At 43.7% G+C, this 15,493-nt stretch overlaps 1 protein-coding gene across 1 annotated transcript in view; it reads right to left on the reverse strand.

The window, feature by feature from the left end:
* Positions 1-113: 113 nt before the first annotated feature.
* Positions 114-15,493, reverse strand: part of boc (BOC cell adhesion associated, oncogene regulated) — a 30,703-nt gene continuing 15,323 nt past the window's right edge. Inside the window, exons 2-18 of the mRNA XM_049565038.1 lie at positions 15,163-15,291; positions 13,378-13,650; positions 9,967-10,113; positions 8,209-8,352; positions 7,509-7,802; positions 6,376-6,648; positions 6,019-6,287; positions 5,490-5,655; positions 4,996-5,061; positions 4,495-4,704; positions 3,983-4,158; positions 3,664-3,886; positions 3,135-3,320; positions 2,839-3,050; positions 2,646-2,734; positions 1,349-1,500; positions 114-1,198 (exon numbers count right to left, since the gene is read on the reverse strand). Of these exons, the coding sequence (XP_049420995.1) occupies positions 1,026-1,198; positions 1,349-1,500; positions 2,646-2,734; positions 2,839-3,050; positions 3,135-3,320; positions 3,664-3,886; positions 3,983-4,158; positions 4,495-4,704; positions 4,996-5,061; positions 5,490-5,655; positions 6,019-6,287; positions 6,376-6,648; positions 7,509-7,802; positions 8,209-8,352; positions 9,967-10,113; positions 13,378-13,650; positions 15,163-15,274 (3,165 nt within the window). The 5' untranslated portion in view covers positions 15,275-15,291 and the 3' untranslated portion in view covers positions 114-1,025. The remainder of the gene's footprint in view (positions 1,199-1,348; positions 1,501-2,645; positions 2,735-2,838; positions 3,051-3,134; positions 3,321-3,663; positions 3,887-3,982; positions 4,159-4,494; positions 4,705-4,995; positions 5,062-5,489; positions 5,656-6,018; positions 6,288-6,375; positions 6,649-7,508; positions 7,803-8,208; positions 8,353-9,966; positions 10,114-13,377; positions 13,651-15,162; positions 15,292-15,493) is intronic.

A 15,493-nucleotide genomic window follows, 5' to 3' on the forward strand; every position in this document is an offset into this window, starting at 1 on the left:
ATTGCAGAGCAAATTGTTTTTACTGAAAAACAGCAAAGCATAGGGGAAAAAAAATCTTAATCATAGTGTACAGACGGTAGTTGGCACATGTAATGAAAAGATGCACCAAACAATTCAATTTCATAAGCTTTTATTTACATGCAATAGTGCTCCAGCATGTGCAACCACAGAGCGGCCACACTGATAAAGGGGGAGTGTAGATTCAGGATCTCCTTCATTTCGATTGCAGATGTCTCTGGCAAAGACTAATACTTATGCACCAACCTGTGAGGGAGGAGTAATACTGACACACCTGTTACAGCACCCTCACCTGGCAGTCATTTGGTAACCAGCAAATGAGTAAACACAGAAGTGGTTGCAGTATAAAGTTCAGCTTATCAATGACTGAGTTTAAGATATTTTTTCCAGAATCTCTCCCATTCAGTGATTTAAAAAAATAACATAAAAATCAAAAAAATAAATAACTATACAATATATAATCTCTTGTTCACTACTGAAACAGAATGATTTATGTTGCATACACTTGTTAATAGTTTGTTAATGATGAGCAATGCATAATACATTTGTGTTATTGCTATACAAGACGACAGACAGTTGTATTTTTGAAAACGTGACAGAGCAACGGAACTACAACGGTAATGAAGCACCTCATAATTACAGCATCAGACTGGTTTGAATGGTCCCTTTGTTTCTGTTGTACATAAAGCTAAGTACCTAAGGTCCAAACATTGAGGATGGAGGACGTCTGTGAGGAATGACGTGGGCGAGGAGGGTCTTGACATGAAGTGCTGAGCTGAGAGGAATCCCCTGCAGGTTTAAAGGTCCCCTGACTGATCTTCTTAACACAAAGGAAAGACGTCCCTCCCCAGGAAACGCAGACAGAGTTCAGCTTTTCTTTTTCAATATGAAAATAACCTTATATACAGTATAATCAGACACCTATGTACAAAAGCATAAATATATAAATATCTGTGATACAAAAATAAATATTTTCTCTTGTTTTCTTCTGTTTGTCTAACAGTCTCTTATGCATCTGTTGTGTTGGCTGTCCCTTCGTCCTCAGGGGATGCTTCATTTGGGAGGATGTTCACTTCCTGTATTGTTATGTCTTGGGAGTGCGGTGTTGTGGCTGCTGAAGATGACGATGTGGTGAAGATCCCCTCATCTTCTAGAGAGAGAAGAGGAAAGGACGCAGGCTCTGCAGAGAGAAGGAGGGGAGGAGAGCTGGTCAGACAAATATAAAGCTCATTTTGTAGACTTCACATACAAGAAAAGCTATGTTCTAAATGTGTTAGTTAACCCTAACTTGAGAGTATTTCAGTCAGTAAATGAAAATATCCACACGTACTGTAAGTGATGCCATCCTCTGCTTTATTTCCACCACAGAAGTGGCCGTCACCTTCCTGTTCCTGTGAACTGAGGTGCTGATGGGAAGAGTTGAGGAGCTGAAGAGTGGAGTCATCAGGAGGACAGCAACTCTGTTGATGATGATCTGGACTACTAAAGCAGACGAGGAAAACGTTTATGTTAGTGCTTAAACTTAAAAATATTTTCAGTAAAATTATTAAAATTATCTTATCAAAGAGGGGCAGTTGAGTTTATTATTAGCTTATTATTTCCAAGATGGAACTTTCAAATAGGTTTATTACAGCTTGTGTTTAATGTATTTTTTATACGGCAGCTAATTCATTTACTTGGGGAAAAAAATCTGTCCTGTGTCTCAATTAACAAGATTATTTCGTTAATTCAGAAAAACAAGCTGATTTTTTTTCCATTAAATCTTCTTTCAGAATTCTTAGATAATAATGTCCTTAATCAGAAAAACGAAGCAGATTTTATTCTCTCAAGTGGCTGCATTAATAAGCTTCCATAATTTTTACGTTTCAAGTCTATTTCTCCTGTTTTACATGCAAAATCCCAGCAACTGTGTTTTGGGTTCTTAGCGCGGCCAAAACACAGGCTGAGCTACACTCAATAATACTATGCCTGAACGCATCCCTCAGTCAGTACTGTATTTACAATGATATGAAGATACATTCAAAACATACAGCATGAGAACTACATTCAAAAAGCAGAAATGTTTGGCATCTTTGATAAAAAAAAAAAATATTACTTTAATTATTTTTCTGTTCTGTTTCTTTCAAATACATGGGAAGAAGGCAATAAGCAATGAAAGAAGAAATTACCCAAAACAAGAAATTAAAAAAACAAACAAAAAACAAGCAAATAAGGAATTTACTCCAAAAAAAGAGCTTAGAAAATTCTAGTACTTCTGTAACATAATTTTAAATATAAAATAATAATAATTATAAATAGAGTTTTTCCCTAGTTTTTTTTTTAAAATAAATTTCTAAATATAGTATGGAATATTTTTTACAAATTTTCTCATTGCCTTTTTTCCTCCTGTTTTTGAATGAAACTGCACCCATTATTCGGGTTCAGAGGTTTAAATACTTGCGAAAGGCGTCTGAAAGCAGCACAAGAAATGTAATGTCGCTCCAGCTTTCAAAGGATTTTAACTGTTTCAGCACCACTTTAAGGACAGATTATTGCTCCCCATTACTCAATTATTTACAAATTGTTACACATAGTCCCTCCTGTGCATTACAGTAAATACTGTATATGAGCTTCATATGTAAACATACCTGGTGGAGTAGTGGTAAACAGGAAGATGTCCGTTTGACACTGTCTGTGGCAACAACGTGTCACACTCCATGTCACAGTCCACCTCCTCCTGCACAACACAAGAGCATATACATCATATATTCAGCACTACTGGATTTCCATAACGTGGACAGCTAATTAACAACCTGGAATGACCAGTTCAGTTTGTTTTACCTGCTGCAGCCCTGGCAGACAGTGTGTGGGGTGGTGAGGTTTGCCGTTCGGGGTGTATTCTCCGTTAGCAGGGTAGATGCCATGTGGCACCGTCATGTGGCTGTCCAGCGGGCAGTGGCCAACCAGGGCAAGTCCCTGGAGGGGAACCATGGTGTACTGGCATGACGACACAGGCGCAGCCACGGCAGGAAAACACAAGTCTGACGTTTGCTCTGAAATAAGCAGAAAGAGAAGATTACACAGATGCAAAGATTAATATTTTAACGACTGTAACAGGAACTGTGACGAGAACTCACTCTGTTTGGCCCAAGCCCTCCAAAGGCAGAAGGGGATGAAGGCGACGATGATGAAGACGAAGGCTCCCAGGACAATACCGACTATGAGGTAGGGGAGGTCACCGGGCCGAGGCACAAGTCCACCTGTGGGTCCTAACCCGTGGTCTGGGGTCTCTGATGGAGCAGGTCGCTGGTGATTAGGACGAGCTGAGGAGACAAAAGGGGAAAGATCTGTTTAAACAAGAGCAGAAACTGTGCTGCCTTCAGATAGGTGTAGATTTTGGAGGAGGACACGTCCCTCTCAATATTTAGAACATGTGCATTTGTCTCAGAGGAGTTCATTTGATAAAAAATGTAAGATATTTACACCATAAATTGATGCAAAAATGGCACCAGAATACAGAAAATTAAGTGTTTGATGCTCAAAATTTTCTGACAGAGGACCCCCAAACCCCCCATTTCATATGTGTCCCGCCCGATATTGAGACAAAACCTACGTCCTTGTCATCCTGTATGGTACATTTAATTTTCCGCCCAAAAATGACCTCACCTTTCGTTTCAAGGATCACCACGTTGCCAAATTCACTCTCTCCCTTCTCGTTGAAGCTCTGCATCTTGATGTCGTAGGCGGTCTCGGGCTGGAGGTCAGTGATTAAATGCCAGTATCTGTCTCCCTCCACCACATCCTTCTTATAGTCACTGTCATTATCGCTGTCTGTCGGCCGGTAGTAGATGTAGAAACCGTAGATGGGTGTGTTGTTTACGGGGGTGTACTGTTGGGAGGGAAATCAATCATGTTAGAATCACAATGAACTGGCGATACATTGCACTGCAGTCATTTTTCATTTTTGGTTCTTCCAGTCACTCACCGTCCATTTGAGCATGATGGTAGTCTCATTGATGGCTTCATTGTAGGTGATGTAGGGTCCATCAACAGGGCGTTCATGAGTTCTCCCACCCACCACTGTGTACGCCTTCGAAGGGGCACTGGGAGGACTGGAACCGATTACATTCACCGCCACAACACGAAACTTGTATGACGTACCTACAGGGAGAGGGATAACTATTACTAATGTGTCTCTGGGGGCCACCAGCTGCCCAGACTGAAGCTCCATGTTGTGTTGACTAATGATGTTTGTCTTCACATCACTTTATGTTTTCCTTTCGAGCGATTCAGTTATGGTTTTGATTGATGGCAGCAATTACTGAAATGACTGTAACAACACTCATTATGTTGATGAATTTACGGGCCGTGGGAATGTAATTATGCAGGACATCATCGCTGTAATTATACGGTACGACATCCTACTCCCCCCCACCCCCCCAACTCAGAGTAAACTGCTGTGAATAATAACAACACTGTTTAAGGAAGATGGCCGACCTTTCTCCAGGCCCGTGATCTCCACAGAGAGCCGCTGTGGGGGGATGTTTTCCACCGCCGTCACCCAGTCCTCTCCTGCCTTCTTCACCTTCTTGTACTCCACCCGAAATGACTGGATGGGGAAGCCACGGTTACCGCGAGGAATCCAAGTCACGTACGCCGACGTTTCCGTCGCCGTGGAGACTGTGGGCTTGTCAGGGGCTTCGGGAGCTGCATAGAAGGAGGAATGGTGTCAGGCAGAGGACAACAACTCACAGACATTCTGTAAATCATGTCAGTTAAAAGGAAAAACATTATTCATTCAGCACTTACTGAGAGCTCATCCTTCAGAGACAGAAAGGAAAGAGATTAAGAAGTTTGCATGTTAGTAAAAAGAATGGTTAGAAGTTAAACAATACAGTTATTTTTGTATAAGTGACTTTTTATAGTTAGTATAGTTAATAGGAGATAGATTTTGCAAAGAGGCATTGAGAGGTCGAGGAGGATTGGAGGGATACTTACGAGAGAGGCTTGGCGAAGGAACAGCAGGAGTTTTTGGAGGGTCATTTTGCCCTGGACCTCTGCGACCTGAAGACAGAAAAACACAATTAGATCAGAGTTTAAATGAAAGAACTGCCTTTTTGGCCAAATAAAATTTCAATTGAATTCTCTTTTAAGGCAGAAATAACATTTTCACAAGTCCACAGCTGTGCTCGCAGCTCTGTGAGGCTGTAATCAGCAGGCAATTTGTTAATACTTCTCGACTCACTGGCGTCGCATTGCTTATCAGAACGCACAGATTTGATTGTGTGAGTAACATCACAAGATAATTTAACACATGCAAAAGATCAGTGAGTTTGCGGGTTGCTAAACTAGTGCTACAAATGCTGCAGGTCCCGGTCTGGACCCGGGGATGGAGAGGGATGGCAGGGCATTTAGCAGTACTTTGAGCTAAATGCTAATGTAAGCGTGCTAATTTACTCTCAGTGACAAGGCTAACATGACAGTGTTTTTACCTTTGCCAGTTCTGAAGGTCATCATAGCAGGTTGTCCCAAACCGGCACAGTTTTTGGCAGCCATCTCCACCTCATACAGGCTGTCTGGCTGCAGCTTGGCCAGAGTCAGCTTGTGGAGGGCGCCTGAGATGCTGCTGGAGGTCCACTCTGCTAGAGGGTCTCCCACCTGACAGATAGACAGAGAGTCAGGAGGGTGAGTAACTAACAAAGTACATGTATATGTTTGTTGAAGACATGCTATGCAGAATTTTCCTTTAAAAAATCATCACCTATGACCCAGACTATGCTTCCGTCTCTAATTTCTTACTTCCTACTTATATTCTGTGTCTGGGTGTTTATGAGCATATACCCTCACAGCACTTAGGTGAGGACAGGGATTTATAATAAGGTGGCGACTGGGTGCCAGTTCATAAACAGCAGGCATCCAAGAGACACAGCACAGAAAACACACAAATATACCGAGGCAAAACGCCAAGAGAGTGAATCTGTGTGTATTTTAACTGAGAGTGCAGTGAACTGACTGCAGTACCTTTCTGTATTTGACCATATACTCCAGCACAGGGGCTCCTCGCTCATGCCGTGGCCTCCAGGTGAGCTCATAGTAGTCAGCCTTGCCCGTGCGGGGTTGGCTGAGGATGATGGGAGCATCGGCAGGCAGGATATGTCCCGGCAGCTCAGAGCAGTCAAGAGGCAACATGGCACCGGTGGCCCCCGGCCTCACAGGCGGCTGCTCTCTCAGCACCTTATCTGGGCTGAGCGGCCGATAGATGGAGGGCAGCTTCCCCCTGGATGAGATCCCTAAAGAGAAGAGAAATACATCATGAAACAAAAAGGCTTTGACTTAAACTAGTTACATTTCTAAAAGGTTACCCACTATCTGGCTTACCGGTTGATACTGTGATGAGGCGAGCGGAGGCCTGCGAGCTGCCCACCCCGTTCTCAGCCATGCATTGGTACAGTCCGTCATCCTGAGGACCCACGTTGGAGACACGCAGCACCTTGGAGGTCAAGCGGTGGCGAGGAGACGGGGAAAGGGGCCGGGCGTTGTGAAGCCACATCACTGAGGGAGTGGGTTTGCCGCGGGCTTGGCAGGTGAAGCGCACAGTCTCTCCATACACCACCTCCTGCTGCTGCAGCTCCACCGTCACCTGAGGAGGCTCTGCACGACACAGAAACAAAGTTGAACAGCCTGTTTGTGCGTGCACAGGTGTGATCGTGCAAATGGTTATTATTTTCCTTAGAGCGGAGGTGATTAATCAGCAGGAAATTACTATTATTCTTTTAATTACAACCATTTTTAAAGTTTTTAAGGCTAAGCATCAATAACGTCACGTGTATGGGCACATGTGTGAGTAAAATCACTATCATACATGCGTGTGTGTGTTTCTAAAGGCTGCATGACAGAGGGGTGTATAGAGCCAGGCAGGCGGGGCCAGGCCAGCTAGTTGATGGTTGGCTGCTTGTGAATCAGGGAAAGACAGAGCTCATTACAGCTACAGCAGCTCTCTGGCTTTAATTAGAGCCAGCTGCAGAGAGACAAGCCTACAACACACACACACACACACACACACACACACACACACACACACACACACACACACACACACACAGAAAATCACTGTAAAAACAGTCATCCATAACCTAGACACATTCAATCAAGTCCCGCTACAGAACAGAGAGCTCTGTCTCCACAAACTCTTTCTTACACAACACCGCCCAGGCTTACATGCTTCTCCCACACATGACTGCGCACACACATACAGACCCCTGTCTTCTCTGTGCGCCAAACAGGAGTTGGTTTAATTATTAAATCCATGATACAAACAAAACTCTACTTATAAAAAAGAAAATCATCGCAGAGTCAAAAGAATAAACTCCATTCACTATGAAAAGCTTTTACAGGAAGCTGCGTTTAACAGATTAGTTCGAGGTCTTTATAAAAGATTATCAAAACAAAGTATATAAACGCCCAGAGCAGCCAACACACAACACGCTAAAACAACTTTCCACTTTACTCACCAAACACTTGCACGTCATAAAGCACCGTCGCAGAGCTGGCCGACTCAATGCCGTTGTCCGCTCTGCAAATGTAAGTGCCCGAGTCTGCCTCGCCCACCGCGTCGATCAGAAGGTTGCTGAGCAGGAAGCGCGTGTTGTTGTGGGAGCGCAGGTCCTTCCCATCTTTTGCCCATATGACCTGTGGAGTGGGGATGCCACTGGCCACGCACTCCAACACCAGCCGCTGGCCTTTGGTCACCATGATGGAACGAGAGGCCGGCGGGTAAATGATGCGAGCTGCTTCTGAGGTGGAGCCTGAAAAAGATGCGGACAGTCAGGGTATGATTATGTGGTCAATATGTAGGAAAATATCTGTGCATTTTTTATTCTGCCCTTCTTCATTTCTTTACATTGCTCATGTGGCTGAAATCACGTCTAAAATACAAAGAATTGTTCACACTTCACCTGTGACTAAATGTGTCGATAAAAGTCACACTGAAGTGGAGGGTGTGGGACACATGTACACCACATGTGTCTACAGTAACACTTACAAGCTCTCTAATAATGTCTTTTCTGACATAGCTCTTCACTGTTAATGTTTCAGTTTGACCCCTAACTTCTTCTTACACATTATTAAATTGCGTTTTCATCAAAACCTGCATTGCTAATAAAAACCTTTATGTTCCATTTCAACATCATAGCGTTGGAGGTCATGACTCACGGCGTATACGCAGGCGGTCAGCCGAGGTGGATGTCTTGACCTCCTGAGTGACGGGGTTGTAAGCAGCACACTTGTACGGTCCCTCATCGTCCTGCGTGGCGTTGGCTATCTGCAGGTTCCCTGACGGCATGATGAGGTAGTTCCCTGCAGACAAACAAAAACAAACAGATGTTGAAGTGTGCTTTTAAGGACTAACAAACCCACAAATCAATCAGAGTGCACACCTAGAGTCGTCATCTGTAGGGGCAGTTATTGCTTCTGATGGGCTGAATTTGTTGTCTCTTGCCATGCAAAGGCACAAGGCTTTAACTTCATTTTGATCATTTTTGGAACAATAAAGACCCACTCTATCATGTGGACAAATATCCCAAGTCTCCTGTATTATGTTTTTGTTGAAAATAGAGGGAGAAGGCATCACCATGTAACTTCACTTGAGGTTCTCTGGCTTTGTTACGTTGCACTTACACATAAAGATACTGTTTTGTTGTTTCAACTTGAAATTTTGAGAATTAAGGAAAACAATAATGTACGCTTTTGTTTTAATTCAAAACAAATATTTCTTGACCCAATTTGGTCCTAATGATGTGAGCTTGTGATGAACCATTAAAGACAATCAAAGTAGAGAGGTTTAAAAAGAACCCCTACAAACTGATTGGTTTATTCTTATTTATATTACATTAAGTGGGTAGTTTCATAATACATCAAAAGCTTCTATCAAAGTCATAATTAGTTTAATACAGTATTGTGATCAAAAACAGTGTAAGAGATCAAATGGAAGTTGGTCTGACCCCTTATTAATACCGTAGCTTCCAAAATTAGAGGTCAAAGGTCAATTTTGAGCTCAAGATTTTTAAATAGATATAAAAAAAAAATCATTAACAATACAAAGAAATCCACATCTCCAATATTATGCCAACCATTCATTAAACTGGACGCCAAAACAACTTTAAAGTCATTTTAAAGTCAGTTACACTCTAGTGAGTTAAGGCTTTTTGCCTTTGTGGTGCAGAATAACAATAAGGGTAAAAATAAGAATTAGATGAAGAGGGGGAAAAAAAGCACAGACAAAGACAAAAAACTTCTAACTTCGTCACAGCTGTTAAGAAAACTACAGAAAAAGCATTTGTGCACACTTGAGTGCAAATGTGCAGGGAAGTGAGAAGGATTTGCAGAGCATTACACAAGCAATACTGTTACAGCATTGACATGATGAGACCAGGTTTCACGTACTTCTTTCCAAACTTTAAAGCACATCCATGTGGAAATATATTATACAATACATGAATATGACCAAGACAAACAGGAACCGCAGAAAAATCAAGTCCATATTGCGAAACAGTGTGTAATATGAGTACTATGTGCCATTCCAGTGCACAGATGCACTAACAGCACAAGACCACAAGGTGGCGCCCCAGAGTCTGAGAACACTCAGTGAATGCCCCTCAGTGCGGTATTCATTTCCTCACAGATAAGCTGCAGATATCAGTACCTACAGCTCCCAGGCATCATCAACATACCAGCCACAAACCACTGGAGCTTTTCTTCTCTTCCAGGCAACTTAGAAGTAAATAGTTTGAAAAATAAACAACCGCATTCCCATGTTTCAACATTCTCGAGATAATACTCTTATCACCGGTTTTATAATGGGCCAGATAGCAGGATTATAGCATTCCGGTAAATTATGAAGATAGTATGAGAATTAAGAGGGAAGTGGGGGGTGATTATAGGAAATCCTAATGAATTCAAGCAGCTCGGTACCTTTGGACGTCTCCAGCCACTCCTGTTTGACACTGTAGCGGACCTGAGCCTTGGGCTGGCTCTCAGGGAGGTGACATTCAATAACAGCCGTGTTGCCTTCATCAACCTCGATCTCCTGCTGGTCGTCCGGCTCAAAGTCCCGCAGCTCTGGAAAACAGACGAGGCGAGGGGAGAAGTCAGTGGCGTCTTTCATCATCTTAATACACAGCGTAAATCACATCTAACTGCACATGTATACAGTCAGTCCTCAGCCTCAGAAGCAGAAAACCACAATATTCTGAGCAATAATAAACTCTGTAATAACTGGGCTGTTTCCATATTGGGTGTCTCTCCACATTGGATGTCCCTATTGTATTGTAACCACATTCCCACAACGTCTCCGATGTCCTTCCCTTTGAAAGAAAACCTCCATTTAGTAATGTTGTCTTAACATGATCTGCTTTAAGTTGCCAGAATTTTATATCTCTGACTAATTATTCTGTTTTGTTCAATTCATGTCGCTCTGGGTAAGTCCAAAGCCTAAGAGTGGTGTCTGTAACATTGGAGTAGGTGTCATTAATCCTGTCAAACATTATACTGGGGCTGGAGCCGGTTCAGATTCTGTGGGAAATGGGTGGAGTGGGATTACTGGGGCCATGTGCTGCGACTGTGTCCCGCAGACACACAGTCTGCACAGCACAGACACTCATGTGACCTCTGACCTCCTAAAACCCCCTCCGCCTGAGCGGCCCAGAGGCCTGGCCACGGGGTCAAAGGTGAGAGGTGTCCATCCTATAGAGTTTCAAAGAAAGATATCCAGTTTGGGAGGAAACAGCAAAACTCTTGCTCTTAAGAGGCCAGGGGGAAAAAAAAGGAAAAACCCACAAAAATCTTAGCGGGGGGATGCTGCCATTTTGTAGATTTGGAGTAGAGGAAAACTAAAATAGGACTGGAGGGAGCAGCAAAGGAGGGGGAAAACAACTGAAGAAATTTGTCATGAAGTGGTCTAGCAGCGAAATGAAAGATAAATCTCCAGGAACGTAATTAACCGTCTACCAGCCTTTGTTGATTTATTCTTAACAAACACAGCCTCTCTCCATTCTTTCCGGAGGTGCTTTGACTGGTGTGTTTTTCTTGGACCGGCCGCTCTCTCTGGCAAGAAGCTGCTGGTACACACAGTCAGCTGATGAGACATTGTATACAGCTCTAATTCAATAAGAAACGTTTAGTTAAGGCCAGGGTATCTGCTGATAGGGACATCACGGTGATTTACTCAAAGCACTAAACAAACACCTTCACTGCAGGACAGATGATTTATCCACCATGCATCTGTCCCTCTGTCTGCATCTGGGGGAGCTTTAGCGGCAGACACACACAGACAAACACTAAAACACAACTCCATCTCTGACTTGGAGCTCTTATTCTGAAAGATGAGAATCCCAGCCAGGACATGTCAAGCTAAGTGGTGTATGTGTGTGTGTTGGGGGGAAAGAAAGCCTTAAAGAGGGACCGTGTGGCGCTCCATTTGCTAAATCAATCAGGTGCTGTTTTTACAGCCACCCCCCCTTCTCCTCCTGACTCCCCCTCATATCTACCCGTCCCACCTTCCTCCTCCTGCCTGCTTCTCCCAAATTCCTCCAGTTGCACCTTTTAACCCCCCCACAACTCTACCACCCCGCATTCTTCACAGGAAGAACCCCGCATGGGTGCCTCTCAGGTGTGTGAGCGTGCATATGTATTTCTGTGTGTGTGTGTGTATGTGTGCGTCCTGCAGCGATGGAGGATTGATGGTATTCATAAAGTGAAGCAGACCTCCCGCACCAGGGCTGCTTGGCAAGGCAGACTTAAATATTTCTAGAGAGACAGTGCATTCATCATCTTTATGTGGAGCAGTAGGAGGCCTGTGTGTGTGTGTGTGTGTGTGTCTGAATTCTAACATGTTTGTGCAACGTGTTGTGCGTTCACGTTGCGCAGATACATGTCTCTGTTTTCTGCAGCAAAAAAAAAAAAAAAAAAAAAAAGGGGGAGGGCGATTGTCTGCACAAGAATTCAAGCGAAGAGCTTTTAACTTATGCCAAAAAAGCGCAGAGTCTTCAGAGACGGATAGCGAGGAGGGTCTGGAATCAACCTATCCTGATCACAAAAAACATGTGCGTACAGCTAAGAGGGCTCACATGGAAAAGCAGGCACGTACACACTCCCCGTGGAGCAATTCCTTAGGCGGTTTGGGGGTGGCCGAGAGGAGACCATTATTAAATTAGAGACGTTTTTTGGGGAGGAGGTGGGGCGAACAGTCTGCCTCCACATGTGGTTATCTCAACACGATTCATCCACTATTGGAGCTATCAATAACTTTTACGGCCTGCGCGCCTGCTCTGAAGAAAAGAGGAAAAACAGCAAAACATGAGAGGCGAAGATGACAAAAGAGGAGGGGAAAGTGAGAGATAATGAAAGGAGGCAAGAGGAGAGAAAGTGACAGGGTGAGGAGTGAAAAATGTGCAAAAGAAGAGAAATGCGTGTGTGTAAGTGTGTGTAAGGTTACGGAGGCCTTCGAGGAGACAGAGAATGTGACATCACGTCTCATCTTGTGTGAGGATCTTGTCTCAACTGGCCTAAAACACCTCCAGTTTCTCCAGCTCTGGCAGCCTCATACATCACATCACTACATGTAAAACAATACAGCTAACAGCGCTTTTTTTACCTAATGGTGTGTTGTAGTGAGGCATATCCTCTGTCCACACCCTCACACACACACACACACACACACACACACACACACACACACACACAACACCCTTATCTCCCCCCGAGCCCTCTACCCAATTACGGGGCCATAATTTCTGGCGAGCCCTGCTGTCGGGCCCTGTGGAGAGGAATGTGGTGTTGTGGGGAGCAGAGGGGCCGATGGAAGCAGGGGGCCCCCAGGCTGGAGTCCTTGTCCCCTCTTCCCTGCTCTGACCGGGCCCCGGCCCCTAGGTCCCCTCCATTCCTCTGGCTCAGATTACACAGCTTCAGGCCCCCCTCTCAGTCCCATGATACATATCAAATATAACACCACACACTCGGAGCAGCACACTAAAAACGTCAGCAGTGAGAATAATTCACTTGAACTCCATTAGATCAATATGGCACTCCATAAAAGCAGCTGTTGTATTAAACCAGACAGGGTGACTATCTGAATGTCAGGAATCAATAACGTGCAGCAGTTTCTCATCCTGATCAGAGCTGCAGTTGGTCGAGGGTTGGACTCACGGGTGGAAAAGTACAAGGTTTACAGGGTTGTATTGGTGATGATTTAAAGCAAACAAATACCGCCCCTTCACTGTTTTTGTTTTACTCAAGGAAAATTAAGTCAAAGGCGTTCTTTGGATACTCTGACAAACCAAAAAGGGGCTGTTTATTTGTCTCAGATTTGTGTGGGTGGCTACTCACTGGCAGCGGTGACGTTAGCGGGTACACTAGCCAGGGCTCCTGCGCTGGTGCTGGCCACACACTGGTATCTGCCCACAGTCAGGTTGGACAGTGTGGGGATGAACAGGCTGTTGGGTCCCAGCACAACGCCCAAATATCCGTCCATCAGCTCCTGGCCGTTGAGGCGCCAGCTGATGTTGGCGGAGGCGGGTTGGGCGCTGCAGCGAAGATTCACACTGCCTCCTAGCTTCTGCACCACAGACATGGGCTCTTCAGTGAACAGCAGCACATTGTCTGAGGGAAAAGAAAGCAGTCAGAAACAAATTAAGCATCTTGAGAAACATATTTTATTTCATACAAGTCAGCACATTACAGAGGTGTGGACTCGAGACCTGCAACTTGACTTTAACTTCAGACTTATGACTTGAAAATACTTGATACTTGAGCCCAAAGACTAAAACATATGTCATTTCAAAAGTGTATCACGAATCAATTAATTTCCCTCCATTTCCTGAATCAACTTCACATTGGTGCCGTTTACTCCTTTCAAGATGACACTTAATTCCCCGCTAATGCACTTTCTTGGAACCAATCCAACAGTGTCCAAGCTGCAGGAGAGAACTATGAAGAACTAACATTAAGTTACTGAGCTGCAGCTGGAAAAACTGACACAAAAGATCATTTTGTTTGTGTATAAAAACTACACATGGTCGAAAAAACCCAAATTACAGTATGCAAAACGTGTGGGTCACAATTACAGATGAGGAAGCAACAACTTCAACAACCTTGTTCCACAAACAAATACAAATTTTAGTAACCATTCATGATTTTTGCACATTTTATATATTATTACCCTGTGGTTAAAATGGCATTACATTTGGCTAAGAGTGCATTATGACTTGTTTATGACTCGAAACTTTAAGTTTAGGACTTGGGAGTTGAGAGCAAAGACTTGATGCTTAACTGTGACTTGCAAAACAAAGATTTGGTTCCACCTCTGGCACATAAAGACCTTTCCCACTGATTACATGAGTCCAGCAGTGTGACATCTTTTGTCTTTGGCTACAACTAGCAATTAACTTCACCACTGACCGGTCTAAAAGCTACAAATATGCTCAACAAAGCAGCAAATTCTCACAATTGAGAACCCAAAATGATCGAATGTTTGGCATTTATGCTTGAAAATAACTTTTTAAATAACAGATAGTGAAATAGTGCCTGACCGGGGCACCCTCTAGATCACCTGGTAGAGTGTGCGCCCCATATCTGCTCAGTCATTTGCAGCAGCTTGGGTTCTACTCCATCCTGCAGCCCTTTGCAACCTGTCATCACTCATTTTTTCCCACTTTTCCTGTGAGTCAGCTAAATTATCAATAAAGGCAATCCCAAAGAATAATCTAAAATAAATAAATAAGAGCGGCTGATTGATTTTCTTTATCTACTAATCATTAGTTCTCTTCATACAGTGCTTCTTTTCTTCTTCGTTCACCCATGGTGGCTGGTATGGCCTGAAACTACCCACTTCTTCAGTTCATTTCAAATAAACTGCTGTTGCTGCTGCCAAGACACGTAAAACACACCTCCCTCCCTCTCCCTGACTGAGCCAGAATATTTTGTCCCTGGCAAGACTTATCCTGCACCAGGTGTTCGGAAAAACTAATGTAAAGGCATTCATAAAGCGAGCATACATCAAGTCAGTAATATACATTTTGAAACCGTGACAAAAAGCACAAAATGGAAACTTTTTGAATCTTATTTATGCAGATTGATCCAGTTTTTTTTAACCATTTCAGTTTGTCTACTCACCGGGGAGAGAGGCGCCGCTCTGCAGGCAGCATAGCAGTACTGCACCCAGAGCACACAACACTGGAGCCCTTCTCTTTTTCATCCACGGAGTCCAGTCTCGCTTTCCAGACATCTTCCATACACTACCCCCTGAAACACACACACACACATATACAGAAGAAGGTCAGAGGGTCATTTACAGACTTGGTACACTCAAAACAAACAGCATAAACCACTTTCTTCTGACTGACACAAACACACAGACAGAACTGTACAGAAAACAAAGCTACCAGAACTTGGAAACATACATCATCCATCTAAACAGTCAATTTTGATTCATACATAAGCTGCT

This window comes from Epinephelus fuscoguttatus, linkage group LG21, assembly GCF_011397635.1.
Source record: "Epinephelus fuscoguttatus linkage group LG21, E.fuscoguttatus.final_Chr_v1".
In the NCBI taxonomy this organism is placed as follows: domain Eukaryota; kingdom Metazoa; phylum Chordata; class Actinopteri; order Perciformes; family Serranidae; genus Epinephelus; species Epinephelus fuscoguttatus.